The sequence below is a fragment of the Phaethon lepturus genome, unplaced genomic scaffold, assembly GCF_000687285.1.
Source record: "Phaethon lepturus isolate BGI_N335 unplaced genomic scaffold, ASM68728v1 scaffold17665, whole genome shotgun sequence".
Taxonomy (NCBI): Eukaryota; Metazoa; Chordata; class Aves; order Phaethontiformes; family Phaethontidae; genus Phaethon; species Phaethon lepturus.
Window position 1 is genome coordinate 12,906 of NW_010540033.1, and position 15,548 is coordinate 28,453.

The following is a 15,548-nucleotide window of genomic DNA, read 5'->3' on the forward strand; positions in this document are numbered from 1 at the left end:
GAAACACCAATTCAACCCTCTTTCTCTTCTTTTTGTTATCTTCCACAAAAAAATATTCTTTAAAAATTGTGATATGAGAAACAACAAAGTATGTTAACTGGAACTTTCTGTATACAAAATATGGTTTTAATTTAATTGGTGTTTAAGAGACAGGCAGCCACAGCAATGGCAAGTGAAGAACCTGCATATGATAGGCCTTTTGAGTTCTTGCCATTTCTGTATTTTATTATGTCTACTCTCGTATAACCTATGTTGAAGGCTTCTATTTCAAGTATCAGTGCCATCATATTATACTACTTTACCTTTCTGTACTTTCTGAATTGTTGAAAAAAAAAATCATGAAGTAGATTTGAATATTGACATTTAACCAATATACTGAAGGCAGCTCTAACTCAAAAGTTACTTCTGCCACGCAAGCCATTGAAAATTATCCTCTATAGCATGCAAACAAAAATACATACATTTGGTTTTTAAAACAGTGCATAGTGAGATAGCCCAAACTCTTGAATTATCAAAAAACAAAGAGAAGAATTTACTTACTATAGCAGCTTTCACAAGCCCGACCTATTAGTGAGGCCTGTGCCTGATAAGAGGCTCCCATTGCTCCATTGACTGCAGCAGGTTTCCCATTGTTGCTGGATATTTGATTGGGATTTGGTTTATTGCTTTGAATAAATTAAAAAAAAAAAAAAAGGATTTTACTAACAGGTCAGTCAACAATAAAACAAACAAGCTAATTCTGGAATTCTGATGTGTGGTGGCAACATCTCTAGAATCTGCTCTAAACAAGACAACTGATTTTTATACTCCTCTAGTATTTTCAGCACTGTAAGAGACTTGCTATGTAAAAAGCTGCTTTGATACTCAAATTTTGAGATCCTTGTAAAATGCTTTCGCATGGTCTAAACTATTTGGCAAGCTATTAACAGACCAAGTCTCAGGGTCAAGCATTAACAGAAGCCCGACACAGCACAGAATTTAAGAGGGGGTTCCAGTCAACAGATAAAGCTTTATAAGGTGAGGCTGGACTTTGGGTGAAGTCTAATGAGTAAGTGACACTACCTATAATACTACACGGCTGTCCACCCGAGAAGAGGGCCTGCTGCCTCCTCTCCCAAGCAGGAGTACATACCTTCCCACCAACTGCAGTAAATGTGAATGTCCTATAACCCTGGCAAAGCTCGCCCGTATAATATCAGGCTGTTCTATCTGGGTTCTGTCCTGAACTACTTTCTCTCTGAGAAGGCTGAAGAACTGTTATTGGATATTTTTTATCTGGTATATTATTATTGTGATTATATTAGCTACTAATACTTCAGTGAAGTAGGACTTTACAGGTCAGTTAATTCAGACAGAATTAATATACTCCTAGCTAGGTTAAGTACAGTATTTCCAAAGCTCCAACTTTGTGGGTTTTAATTACCCCTTTGACAAGCTATACAAGGCAATACAAAGCTGGACATATTGATTCCTCTAAGATGATTATTTTTTACTTTAGGTATCATAAAATACATTCAACATTAGTAAAAATGACTGATCTAAGAAACCATTGCTGTATCAAGTCTCTACTCCAAAAGCCGGTGAGTCTGCCTCTTGCCTTCTCCTTTTTCACTATGGCCAGTGAGACACACTTTTACCATTTCCAGATACTCTTTATCAAGTACCTTTGGCTCAAGGTACAAGAGAAGGGATTGCGAGACGATTAAGTTTCCCACGTTATGATCTGTTGCTTAGTTACCTTCCAGAGAAGCTGTGAACTGAACAGGACTCCCTGATATTGAGGAGATAACCTAGTTTTTACAGGAAATACCTTACGATCTAGTTCAAAAAGGTATTCAGCTCTGAAAATCAATTCTACTCAGATTTCAAATACAATAGGTGTCTTGAAACAGAGCATTAGCAAACCATTACCCCACAAGTGCCCCAGATTACACAGTTATCAAAGACTTGAGAAGTCCTATCACCCTCTTACCATCGACTATGGATTTTGTCTTGACATGGAGCCAAAAGACAGACAGTAAGAAAGATAAAACACACAGAAATCCTACATTTCAAAACAGGTTTCATCATCCAGTACAACTAGTCCCTACTGTGAACATATTGGCAGAAGTCCGAATTGTCCACATGGGCCAAAGAATGTAAATTGAAAAAGCATTATGTAAAGACTGAGCATCTTACAATTTTCCTAAAGCAGCCACTTCCCTGAGAGGGTTAGGAAACACTCATACTGGAGTTTTCAGCTATTTTTAAAAAGGCATCATTTATTACAGAGCCGAGTTCAAAACTCACAACATTTCTTCAGAGATGAGATTAAAAGACTGAATTTAACAGTCTGCTGTTTGTATTATTAAATCTGTTTAAGAGAGAAAAGTCTGTATGAAATATCAAAATTAAGCTCTATTGTATGCAATTTATACAAGTCATCTAAAAGACAACAGTGGATTTTCAGAGTATTTAATTTGGTATTCTAGTCTTCCATTATACAAACACTTATAACAATGGGAAATTCACGTATATGTAAACTGAATATACCCACAGAAAGCTTACTACAATGTCATCTGTAATCCTTTCTCTTCTCACAACCTTGAGGAAATTATGAATATGAAAAAGACAGATTATATCTTGTTTCTTTAAACTACACGTTAACAAAAGCAGATATAGCATAGAGTTTAAATCTAAAAAAACCAGATTAAAACTCCTCAGAAGAAAACAGGTTTCATTAATAAGACTTGTTCAAAGAGAAAAGATCTGGGGCTGTGTGCCATCTTTAATTTACAGTCAGAACATCTCTTGTCTCTAGCTAAAGAAAAGACTGTATCAGCAAGATAAAACTGTAATGGGAAAGTATGCGATTTTATTTTATGTAACTACGTTAACAGCTGCTTCTGTTTTGAAATACTGCATTTACACAAATATGAACTGTTGTGCTACAGGGATTCAGAAGCGATTATTCTGGAAAAACTGCTTTTTAAATAAGGTCCTTCTTGCACGCGAGCAGCCCATGTAGCACTTGATCACCTTTTGTACAGCTTCTCACCATTCCAGAGCAGGCAGTTTGCACGTCAAAGACAACAGGCTCAGTTAAGTACCAAGGTTTCACTGATGACAACAGTTTGTGGCATTTTCTGATTATATCTCTGTTTGTATATAACAAACATTTAGAAAGTACTATTAAAAAGATGATTATGACAATATGTTACTGCATATAACTGCATGTTACCGTTTCAATTTTACCTGTACATTATTAAAAAAAAGACTTTGTTGTTATACTCACTAGGTGGGGATGTATACTTGTTTCAATTTACTTTCTGCTTCAGCCGCTTTCAGACGTTTCTAGTTGAAAAATTAACATATTACAATATTTTATTATATTCAAGTATGAGATTTCATAAAACTGCACACACAGTCCATCTTCAAATTATTTCTGTTTTGTAACTGCACAAGAAACTCCAAAACAAGTGTAGAAATCTCTATGATGAAAACCACGAAAACCGAGTTCTCTGTTTTTACTATTAGCTTGAAACTATAATATACTGTCCTCCCCAGTAAAACTCACAGGCCTCACATATGACAACAAAACTGTAAAAACAACAATTACAATGTACATAAATTACATCTACATAAACATGTACAACATTGTGGCTAACCCTCAGTGGAGACCAAGTAGAAAAGAAATGAATGAAATTGCACACGACGAGCTGCTCATCAGTCATGTAACTCAATACTTCTCTGTGCTCTGTCAAGCCTGAGGCTAGTATTTTATAAGCAGTGTAAGGAAGGGGAACAGTAAAGTCCACTGACTGCTAGAAATAACTAAACATCTATTTCCACTACGTGCCATTAAAACGGTAGCTCAGGAACACACAGCAGCAGGACAGCTACGCTACTATCAAGACAGTCTGTGAATTTACTAAAGTATCACTTTTTTCATACTTGCAACAAACTCAAAGTGTGTTGCACTTGAGGTAGTACTGCTAACTTCTAAAATGTTGAGAAGTTTTCGTTATTGTCACATATTGTAAAAGTAACTAAGACAATAATTGTTTCAGCAATGGCACAAGAAGTACAGTTTTACCCAAAACATTTGTCTGTATGTAAAAGATGAAGGAAAAAAAGATTATTCCTCTGTTCTTCCTGTACTCAAGACATTACTTCTATTCACTTGGGAAAAAAAAAAAAATAAAAGAGAAGAACAGGACCTGAAACAAGGTCAATTTTACCACAGAGGAAGAAAATAAGAAGGGAGACATTGATATCCAGCAATAACAAACCAACACTACCTCTCTGCCTCTCGAGATTCCCCCTTTCTTTATCAGGTGTTTTAAAACTCGGTTGTCCACTTCTCCATAGAACAGCCAATTCTCTTCTCTGCTATACTCCTATTTTCTGATACCCAGTCTTTCCAAGGTTCACAATCCAGGAAGGTACTTCCACCTTGAGAAAAGCGAGTCCATAAAAAGACTCTGCTCTGACAGTCTCTTGCCTGAGCCATGAGGCGAGTTACAGGGCTAGTCAGCTTTACTGGTCGAGCAGCCTGAGTAAGCCTCCTCATGTAAGCCACTGCTCTTTTCCACTTCAGAAAGTTACCTCGGACCTGTCCATCACCACAACTCTCATTTATAAAAACTGCATCTTTGAAGAGCAACCTATGACAAATAGACTCCTAAGCAGTCCATGCCACCATGAATTAATTCCTATGCAATATGAAAACGCTTCTCCATTTCCAAGATATGTTGGGTTTTGGGGGTTTTGTTTTTTTAGAACAGGTTTTTGCTGTTCACAGATGCTGAGCTGTGTTCAGAGCTACAGAAGTGACTTCCATTGATGTATCTGTCGCAGCTGCAGTCTTTCCCCAGCACCAGGCTTGGCAACGCTGCGCTACCTTCAACAGGCCGCAGCAGAAAGGCAAACACAGGACGCGCTGCCTGCTTCAGCCAGTTTTGACAGGAGCAAGGAGAAGGAACAGCAGCAGCATGCTCCAAGTCTCATAAGCTGAGAGTTTTAATCTGAGAACGTTTCACAGCCCCAGCAGAAGAGCTCTCAACGGTGAACTCTTTCTGCTTAAGAGGTTCAGGCCACAGCTTTCCACAACTGTCTCTTTCCTTTCGTATTACACCCAACAATACAGAATTTGTTTTCAGACTGAAAAAGCATACGAGACTGCAGGTCAGCAGGTAACACACATTCCACAGAGATTCATAACAAACTGGTCTCGTTCTATAAAAAGAACGAATAGGTCTCACTATACACCTGGCAAGATCATCAGAGCAAAAGAGAAAAACATTACCTAAAAGGAAAGATATGAGGAAAGTAGTCTTGAAGCACTGCCAGAATGTAAAGGCATTTGTACGAAGCTGTATTAAGCCACGATGGCAGTCTCAGTGAGAAGTTACTATATACATGGATTGAATTTTAGCATACTTTTAGGACTGGCGTGGGGGTTGTAAGGAATGCAATTTTAGCATTAGCGGTTAGGAGGACACCACAAATCATGGGAACACATTTCATCCAGTGGAATGAGCCACCTGGCCTTCCTCAAACACTACGTAACGCAGGGGTCACGAAAAGTGCCATATCACCAAGAGTGATTACCCAAGGCCTGAATTAGTTTTGCCAGACAGGTTCAGCACAGACTGAGAACTTCAACGCATCTATTTCCCTTCACCTTGACTTGAAGGGAACGTGCTCTTAAGGCGAGGTGGCAGCAGCATCTCCACTGCCATTAAATCACCACCTTTAGCTACCAAGCAAGAATAACATTTAGTAGCAATGATGATAAGGAAACCTTTCCTATGCCTGATGCAATGCAGCCAACTCATACAAAGGAATAAAGGTAATTAAAGAGCAAATTTTCATATTAAATCACAGAGATCTAGAGTTCAAAGACTGTATTTTATGCATAAGATTCAAGTACGTACATCAACCTTTTTGTCTTCCCATTTCCCAAGCTGCCCTACCCCTCAAGCATGGCATAGAAAGAATGACTCTGAAATTGCCACTTTCTTACTGAACATATTTTCTCCCTGAAATGCATTCAATTATCACAGCTTGGTCTGGTGGGAAAAACAACACCAAAAAACTACAGATGTCATTTTTACTGAGCTGTATTATCTTTACCATTCCAGAAGAAACTAAACAAGACCAGGATGAAGTTCTCATCTCTCGTTAGGAAGTATTACAAAAATGTTAACCGTGATAGAAATAAGGTATTTGGCCTACACTGGGTTTGTTATGGATGATCATGCATGACCTCGAAAGAACTTGTCTAGACCATTAAATCCTGTGGTGTATTGCCATGTTCTGAGTTCGGATGTTGTAAGTTTACTTAGTTAGAAGTAAAACACAGGCTTTTATAAGAGTATTCAAGTTGAGAGAACTGTAAAGCTTATGTGTTTTTTCTTATATGTGAGAGTAAAAACTGTAAAAAAAATCTTGTGAAAGGATACACACACTCAACAGACCATCACACACCTTCATCATTGTAGCAATGGAATCATAATGAAGCCCTACAGAACTTTAGAAAGGGAGTCTCAGTCCTTCACCAACCACTCCAGAGCAAGAATTTCAAAAAAATTTCACAGGAAAAAAGATCAGTCTCTGAGCAACCTAAGAGAGTTGACAAAAGTCAATTTGCACTTCAATTTATCCTTACTCCATGGCTTTCAGTATCAATAAAATCTTTTTATCTGATTCTTCAACATCATCCGTTGCCCAATGCTTAAGAGCTGACAAACATCACAGCAAATCTCTGCTGGCAATACCTTTCTAGGACAAAGATTAACAGTGCAAAAAAAGTGTTAGAAGTGAAATGAATGGAGACAAACCCAGAAAAACATGCCTTTATACACAGCATATTATTTTCTATTTGTATTATCACAGAACTAAAAGGTCCTAGTGACAGTCCAAGACTCTACTATGTGGTAAAAGACTTCTCCCTTACTTTCCATACCCTAACAAGATGATACAGAAACACTTTCAAATAAACCAGAACAACCTGAAGCAATCATTCTTCTGACACACTGTAACAAAGTCGGCAACAACTCCAAAGATCGATCTAACAACGCAGCTGTAATCATTACAGCATAAATTTTATTTTCAACATGCTCTATGTAACATCACCACTAATTATGCAGCAAGTAAAGGAGCTGCAGACTTACATGTTAATTCATAAATTAAAAAGGAGTATTTTAAAAAATTTTGCATATCTAAATCAAGGAGTGCAAGATATAAAAAGCACCAACACTAAAATTTTGCCTAAACCTGATTAGAATATCCCAGTGTAGGTACCTAATACAATCTTATCATGTTTCTGCTCCAGAGCAACCCAAACAATTGAACATTCAATCATAAGGATGAACACATCCACTGTGTGCAGAATGTTCTCAATTTTGTTTTTAAATCCTGGTAATGCCAAAGTAATGTTCTACCATGGAATATCAATAAAAGGTTCATAACATTACCAGCCACCTTTCACGTAATGGATATTTCTTTTCCCTCAGTCTCATGCACAGCTTCACAGCCTAAAGCATTTGCTCTGCAGCCCATTTCCTTCTTATCCCATACTGCAGTAAGAGCCAGGAAACACACTGCCACAAACCAGCATACAATATAAATGGCTTAAAAAGCTCTTCACAGCTATGTGATGTACAGTAGGCATCAGAGGATCTGACAGTGCACCCTGTGAACAGCACAAAACCACTGGTCTATAGCCTAAAATATTACCATAGGCCTCCCACCATGCTTCTTTTTAAGAATACAAGGAGATTTTTATGCTTTAACAAGTTCGGATTTTTAAAGAACGTAGCAGACTGGTTCATGCTGAAAATGCCATTAAATTACCTGCTGCACATATCTGTCAGTGGTTTTCCACATGTAATAATACTCAATGATGCTAGTCAGCGACTTCCAAGGGAGCTGAAAAACATTTGTTACAAATTAAAGTGGTTCCAAGAAATTGCAATGTCCACATCTTATTAAACACATATTACAATCAAGTATAGATATAAGGAGGTAATTTTTCACCATGAGGGTGGTGAAACCCTGGCATAGGTTGCCCAGAGAGGTGGTAGATGCCCCATCCCTGGTAACATTCCAGGTCAGGTTGGACGGGGCTCTGAGCAACCTGATGTAGTTGAAAATGTCCCTGCTCATTGCAGGGGGTTGGACTAGATGACCTTTAAAGGCTCCTTCCAACCCAAAGATTCTATGATTGTATAGTTGATATACAAATACTAAAATATGAGTGTATTAAATGCCTAAATCAAAATCCATATGCAAGTAATACATAGTACTATTAATAATACACAATCTTTCCTTATAGTTAACAAAGATGCAGAGCTACAACAATACTAAACATCCAAGACCAAATACAATTTATTCTATTTAAGCCATATGGTTAAACAAAATGATCAAAACTGAATCCAGATTTCCATCAGGAAACACAGAAGGTAGTATCTCTGTTCGAAAGTATATCAGATGGAGAACAACATCAGGACTAAAATAAATCATCTTGACAAGACTGTGTTCGAGTCTCATGATAATTTTACTCTTAAGAAAATACAATGGTTATTGTACTTAGTTCACAAGTTTTTCAAGTCTCATAGTAACTCAGCTGCTCATACAATACCACTGGTTTTGCATACATGTCTGCATACTCTTGACCATTAAACAAGAAACAAAGGGATGCTAAGGACAAATACTGCCTTGAGCAACATGAGCGATACTGACAATATTTCACAAAAATCTGTGCAAAGTCAGGGCAAGTGATGATAATGATTATTATTTTGGGTGCACTAGTTCATCGGTAAATTGAAAATGTAGAGGAGAAAATTAAACATGCAGCAGCCATTTTCACTTACTAATGAATCACCTATTTCACTCCATAAAAATCTTTCTATCATTTAAATTAGTAATTCTCTGACAGAATTTATGCAATTTTTCTTCATAACCAGGAAACATGCTACTATTTTGCGCATGTTTTTCTCTAGAGGCATGCATTAATGCTACTATTGTCTACTCTCCAGAAATAAGGATGACTTTTAAGAAGTCCCAGAAAATACACATGTGGAAATATTATCCTTCCAACCTTTTCCACTCCACTTTAGGGCTTTCTCCATGTCCTAAGCCAAAAGAATAGGTTCCTGAATCTCTAATTATGTTCCTAAAAGCAGCAGCGGAACACTGTACCAAGCAGCCCCTCCCGGCATGCAGGATCTCACAGCCAGTTTTTCAAGCTGCTTGCTTGCAGGTACTTAAGAGGGACTGAGTCTGGCTCCCACCTCTGCCTTTCAGGAGCTGGGATTCAGGTCCAGACTCAGCTGTGAATCCTTTTTGAGGCAATGTACCACAGTGTGTAAACCCCTGGTCCCAAACGATAGCAGTTTTGTCCGTTTGCATTTAACATGTAGCAGTGTAACAAATGCATAAGCTCATGTCGCAATATATCGCAACATAATTCGGTTTACTAAAAACCTTTTACCTTCTCAGGTAAATTATGCCTTAAGAGAAATCTGCCCAAGAAAAGGCCAGTGAGGGGAACATGTGTTTGGTGCAAGGTGACAGATGAGCTGCTTCTCAGTCCATGTTCTTCCTGGCATCCAGATGAAACACTGTCACCGTAGCTACCTGCCATTGTCAACTAGTGCATTTTAGCTTCGCTGTATTTATTTTCCTTCCTGAACACTTATTAACACATTCAATACTACAGATTATGTTTGACATTTCTCTAGAAAATATTTTAATCTGTTTTAACTATGATTGTGATACCAGTATATTCTTTCTCTCAGTAGGCATCTACAATTAAAGAAAGGTAATTAAGGTGCTTTGAGTGGATAACCATAATCCTTTTATACTTTGATTCGCAACTCAGAAAACCTGTTTGATAGACTGAGTATGAATAGCCCGTATTGCTTACCTACGCGCTTAAATGACAAAACACTGTAGAGGCATGTGAATTTTCCATAGGTTGCTCTGAACTGCCAGAAAAAGCTGTGAAGAGCCATAGAATAATGTACTCTCATTACCAAATGTTATTAAACACTAATTGAAAGAAGTAAAAATGACCATCTGTGTGACATTCTCGTAGGAGAAAACTAGCAAATAGGTGTCAGCAGTACAAAAATCGGGAAAGGAAATTTTCAGTTTCTTCAGGGTAAAAATGGACCATTAAATCAGACTAGCAGGAAAAATTTAGAATTACAAAAGTATCTTAAAATAAACACGGTAACTTTAAGGCATGTTTCCACAATTTTCTGAAGTTGCTCCTGTCTTCTATAAATGGTTCAAGTCTGATTCTCAAGGCCTTTCCTGCCATATTTGAGATGTAACAGTTATAAATTTGTGAAAAGTGTCGATAATGAAAAACTAAGAATTAACAAGCATAACAGCTGTCTCTTAACATTATGAAAATAGTTATATTTTGAGAACATAAAATATTCAGTCTTCTTCCATTCTACTACCCTGGGACGTGAAGTAATTCAAGTACATCAAGAAAATTCAATTAACTTGAAAAGTTTAGGTTGATTAGGATTCACATAGGTTCTTAAAGACAGCAGAACTGCAACAAATGAGCTCCTGTAACAGTTGATGAGTCAACAGCTGATGAAAATGATTATTCAAAGACTAGACTGGTAATTCAGTAACAAATGAGCTTCTCCTGCCTATTGGAAAAAAAAGATAAGCTGCTTTACACCATTTAATTTATAACAATTGTCTTGCTTACTAATATTTAAAATTTGTAGCTTAATGCTTGAGCTGCACCTTGAATGTCAAATAGTGCCAGTTCTTCCTAATTGCTGGAAAAGTAAATGAACCTGCCCTTTAGAGAACTACCAGGTAAAGGGCTGCAACTGCAGATGCCATGCCTTGTAAATCCGGGCTGATTCAGAAAAGGCAACTCCTCTGGCATACGACTCAAGCAGTTACCACATATCCCTTGTGCTTCAGGAGGCTGCTACCAACCACCTTCTGCCACGTAACACGACAGGCTTGCCTGTACTGTGGCACCACTGCGTGACTGCTTAGGTCCAAGTTTAATCTCAGGCACCACGGGATTTAATTTTAGCATTAAATCCGACATGGGCACTTGAAAAAGTTAGCATGTACGCTACCAGTGCATTAACTTCTTTGTCCATGCTCTTATGTCGCATGTAAGAGTACCTACTTTTCAGTGACTAGCACTGAGGAGAGGGACGGCAACAGATAGATGCATTCTCATGAAAAGAATCACTGCTTAAGCGCTACATGTTTATACCTATCTCGCCTTGTAGAAACCTTTCATATATCCATGATCTAAATCTCGAAGGACTATTTTAGATGATTACTTAAAAGCAAATGTTTTCAAATCCCTATACTTTTAGAATGCTACATAGCAAGTGAGAACACATGCATTTTACTCTAGAGAATTACAATATCCCAAGATTACACAATGATTAATATAATTGAAAGATTTCAAATTACCTAGAATTAGATCAAGACTATGTGCACTACGTTACCAACACCATATAAACTGATATGTAAAATATATGTTCTTCTAAGGATGTTTTAAAAATGACATGCTGCTTTTCCAAAGGTAAAGAAAAAGTGACTAAGGATAGATAACATCCCTGCTCTAACCAAATGAAACTATAATTAATTAGTGCCCCACATCCATTTCTGCTGCACTCTGACTCATCATTAATGTGACCTCAGTAGGCTATGCAACCCTCTCTAGATCTGTGCGCGTCTCACTGTGGGAGGAGGGCAAGGGAAAATATCTGCATTTTGGGAAGGAAGATTCAGTGAAAGAGGGAGGGTACCAGGAGTCTACCTGAGATAAAATTTGAACATTTTGAACAGCTTCTAGTAGACTCACTCAAATATCTAGCATTTGAACACTACAAATGCATAAGCAATTCCTGCAACATATTACTCCACTGTACTGCTTTAATGTATGCATACCAACAGAATTACATGTAACATAACACAGAAACTATACAGAAAATAAAAACACTACATAAATACCAGAGACAAGGCTTGGTCACAAATTGTGTTAGGACTCAACTTGTAAACAGTCAATAAAATCTGTAATATATGCTTTAGGCATTTTGAAAAGCCAAATGCTACGTATTAGGAAACATTTAGTTACAAGACATAGCCACCGAACTATTGCACAATTACAGCTGAGGACCATTTATCTGTATGAGAAATAATAAGGAATTGTAGTTTAGATGAAGATTTCTGTTCTAAAACTCTATAAAATATTCTTTTCCAATTACATTTTCCTGAACTTAACAGAGCTATTTCATCCATGATGCAATTTTCAGCCTTATGTGATGAATGCAGTGAACATTTTCTCCCTTAGGAATCTCAAAAATAACACACAGATATAAAACACCTGTTAAATTGCCAGTTCTTCAGAAAAACAATAGCCTTCCCTTCCCACCTTCACTCAATTATCTGTTTCATTTTAGAACTGTGAAAGTGAAGAAAAGACAGCTTAGCTCAGTGCCAAGCCTATTCCCACTGTCCAGAACTCTATCATGGAAGGACTTCCATGTTACCCATACAGTACCATTTTCCCCTCACAAAGCTTATTAGTAACATCTGCAAGGAAAAAGAAAATATCTGAGCTCTAAAGAGTCAAGCAGAATGAGTTTTTGTGAAAATATTTCAAACTACTTCAGTCTTAAATAACGGAATTTCTTTGGCTCAAATCCTAACCTCTCCCAAAGCCCAACTTGAACTTACAACAGAGGAAATATTTTTCCTTGAAAGAAAGTGGCTCTCCAAGAAACGTGCAAAAAAAATTCACAGACAAATTACTAGCAGGGCCAGCAATCAGGGTCAGAATCTATCTCCTTTAATTACTCTGCATTAGAATCAACCAAATTAAAGCTTTGCTGTGCTATAGACTGATACATCAGTACCAAAACCAGTGTAGTTAGAACACATTGGAAAACACTTCCTTTACTTTTCCAAAGTGCCAAAATACCTAGTATGCCAAAATAACTCCCCATAACACACTTAAAAAGATATCTGAATATAAATTTCTCTCTGCTAACCGTTGAAGGAAACCCCAGCTTTTCCAAAAACACTCAGGGGAGTCAGCTACGTAGCTGCTAATGAATTTCACTGCAAATTGTGGAAAAGTTCTGAAAAGGTGCTGAAGCTTTTTCAGATGCTTGTAAAATCCTTACCAAAACACTTCAGCATGAGACATCCTACCTGGTATTAAACAGATTATCTTCTGTCAACATCTTTCCAAAGAATGGCACCGAACAAGAAAGCATATTGACTTTCATCCAGATAAAATGTATGTTAATTACATATATCAACTGCACAGATTTCTTCTCTAGCTAATCGTCCAAACCTGCAGGAAGCAGTTATGCTCACCCATGAGAATAACAGAAAAGCGTACTACTTTCGTACTTACAAAGTCTTGTCGAATGTCATTGAAGTCCTTGCCATACTTTTCCAATGCCTCTTCAAATAAACTAGCTTCTGATGCTGACCACTCTTCCATTTCGTCTCTACACAAGACGGGCCCCCCAAGTGGCACTAGAACACTGATGGCACTGCTCAAATCATAGTTGTGTTTATGCAGCGTATCCATTGCATGAAACTAGCAAGGAGAAGGAGATAACAAAAAACTTGTTTAAATAGACAGCAGTCCATTTCAGTTAATGTAAATTCAATGTCTTATTTTCTATAAGCCATGCAAGAAGCCTCAACTAATGCTGAATTTAGAATCTATCTTGATATCATAGGCTTTCTGCTGTGGAACACAAGGAAAATAAATTGTTTATTACTTAATTTGGGAAGGGAAATGCCTTACTAAAATGTTTACTGAAAATGACATTAGTTTATTGGTTCCTGCGCATTACTTGCAAACATTTCTAGAGAATCTTTAGTTGGTAGAAATTGGTTCCAAGTAACCCAATAGAGACAGCGGTATATATTGACTGAGGGGTTATTTTCAATTAACAGGAGTTCTAAATAGTAGCTAAACAGCTAGCCAGACATCTGTGTGGCTCAGTATTCTCACTGCTGGGGAAGGAAGCCATTTATTGTTTTCATTATCAACATACTTAAAAACAAGCAAGATTTTGCTAAACTCAGTTGTTGGAGGTGGGCAAATGAGGTTTCTTTCCTTTTTAAAGGGAGAAAACAGAAAACAAACCAGCTACAGCATTACTTTAGAGGCAACACTGAATGCTCACATCACTAACTGATGATGGGGAATATGAAAAGTAAGCAACTACATCACAAATCCACCTGCAGGGAAAATAAGCAACATACAGGAAGCCTTTCTGACTCAGCGTCCCAAAAGCCCCCATCATCGCAATCTTCAATTGCTGTGCTGAAGGAGGTATTTAGAGGTATAAACCGCAATAATGTGTGTGACTGCGTAACACCAGTCTCCCACCTGTTTGTCCCACCACAGCAATGAGCTGTAACTGTAGCATGCAATCTCTCACAAAGCCCCAAACTCATCTTATGAGAGAGGGTACCCAAAACCTTTCAAGGAAGGAACAGTCTTGTATTATGTGTCAGTATAGCACTAAGAAAGCTATTCCAGTTGAGCTTCTGCATACAAATGTACTGCAAATAATGAATTCCCCTTATCTTTTGCCATCTTCTATGAGTGGCTAAAGTCTTTCTCCAGTTTTCAATATAGCTATCAAGCACAAGATTCTTGAACTGTTTTGTCTGCAAGAGGTAACGTCACTGTTATCCTACAATATGTCATTATACTTATGGTTCAAGTCAAATTCACCAGCCTTTAGAAGCAGCCTTCTAATATGTACAGAAGTATTCTAATATGGAAATACATAGCATAATGTCCAAAATCCATAATCTTCAAATTAGAGAATGTAAAATGAAACCGCTGATTTATTGCATATCACTCAGTCAATGAGTAAAGCAGGCCTAAAGATTGAACTCTTACCATATGTGTGTTACCAAGGTTTAAATCTTTGTTTAAATTACAGCCTTTGTGGAAAAGCAGTACATACCAGACATTGCCCAAGCAGCTGCTAAATCTGGATCTATTCACTGATAGCAACTTTCTTAAAAATGACAACAGAATTGAAGAAATCAGGATCTTGCTCTTGCCTTATGTTCATTTTCCCATCTATAATAAACATCTGATTCCATAAAGCTTTTTTTGGTATTACTAAAGAAAAAATTCATAATGAACTCTACGGATAAGTACCGTCTTCTCTGAGCCGTTCTGTGACAGAAGATCACTGACAAATTCCCACGATAATGCTCCCTGCCTTGTGCAGGTTTGTCAGCCCTCACCTGCAATCAAATTCAACTATGCTAGCAAAAGCAAGAGCAGTCTGAAGACATTACTAGAGCCCAAGACGAAAAGTCTTGGAGTATCTCCTTTTTATCTGCTTTACCCAAGGATGAGAGGACTGCAAGAAACAACTAGCGGGTACCCAATACCCAAGGAGCAGGAGGCTGGGAAGAGCTGTCATTGCCTCTCCCAAAGAGAAGCGTGAAGGACAGAGGAAGAACCATCCTTCCCTAAGAACTCTTGCTCAGAGCTTACTGTTCAGCAC

General features: G+C 37.7%; 1 protein-coding gene across 1 annotated transcript in view; it reads right to left on the minus strand.

Moving 5' to 3' along the window:
- Positions 1-15,548, minus strand: part of LOC104620966 (metastasis-associated protein MTA3-like) — a gene marked incomplete at both ends in the record, with an annotated part of 91,756 nt that overhangs the window by 9,530 nt on the left and 66,678 nt on the right. Inside the window, 4 exons of the mRNA XM_010287331.1 lie at positions 541-665; positions 3,275-3,333; positions 7,840-7,914; positions 13,412-13,600. Of these exons, the coding sequence (XP_010285633.1) occupies positions 541-665; positions 3,275-3,333; positions 7,840-7,914; positions 13,412-13,600 (448 nt within the window). The remainder of the gene's footprint in view (positions 1-540; positions 666-3,274; positions 3,334-7,839; positions 7,915-13,411; positions 13,601-15,548) is intronic.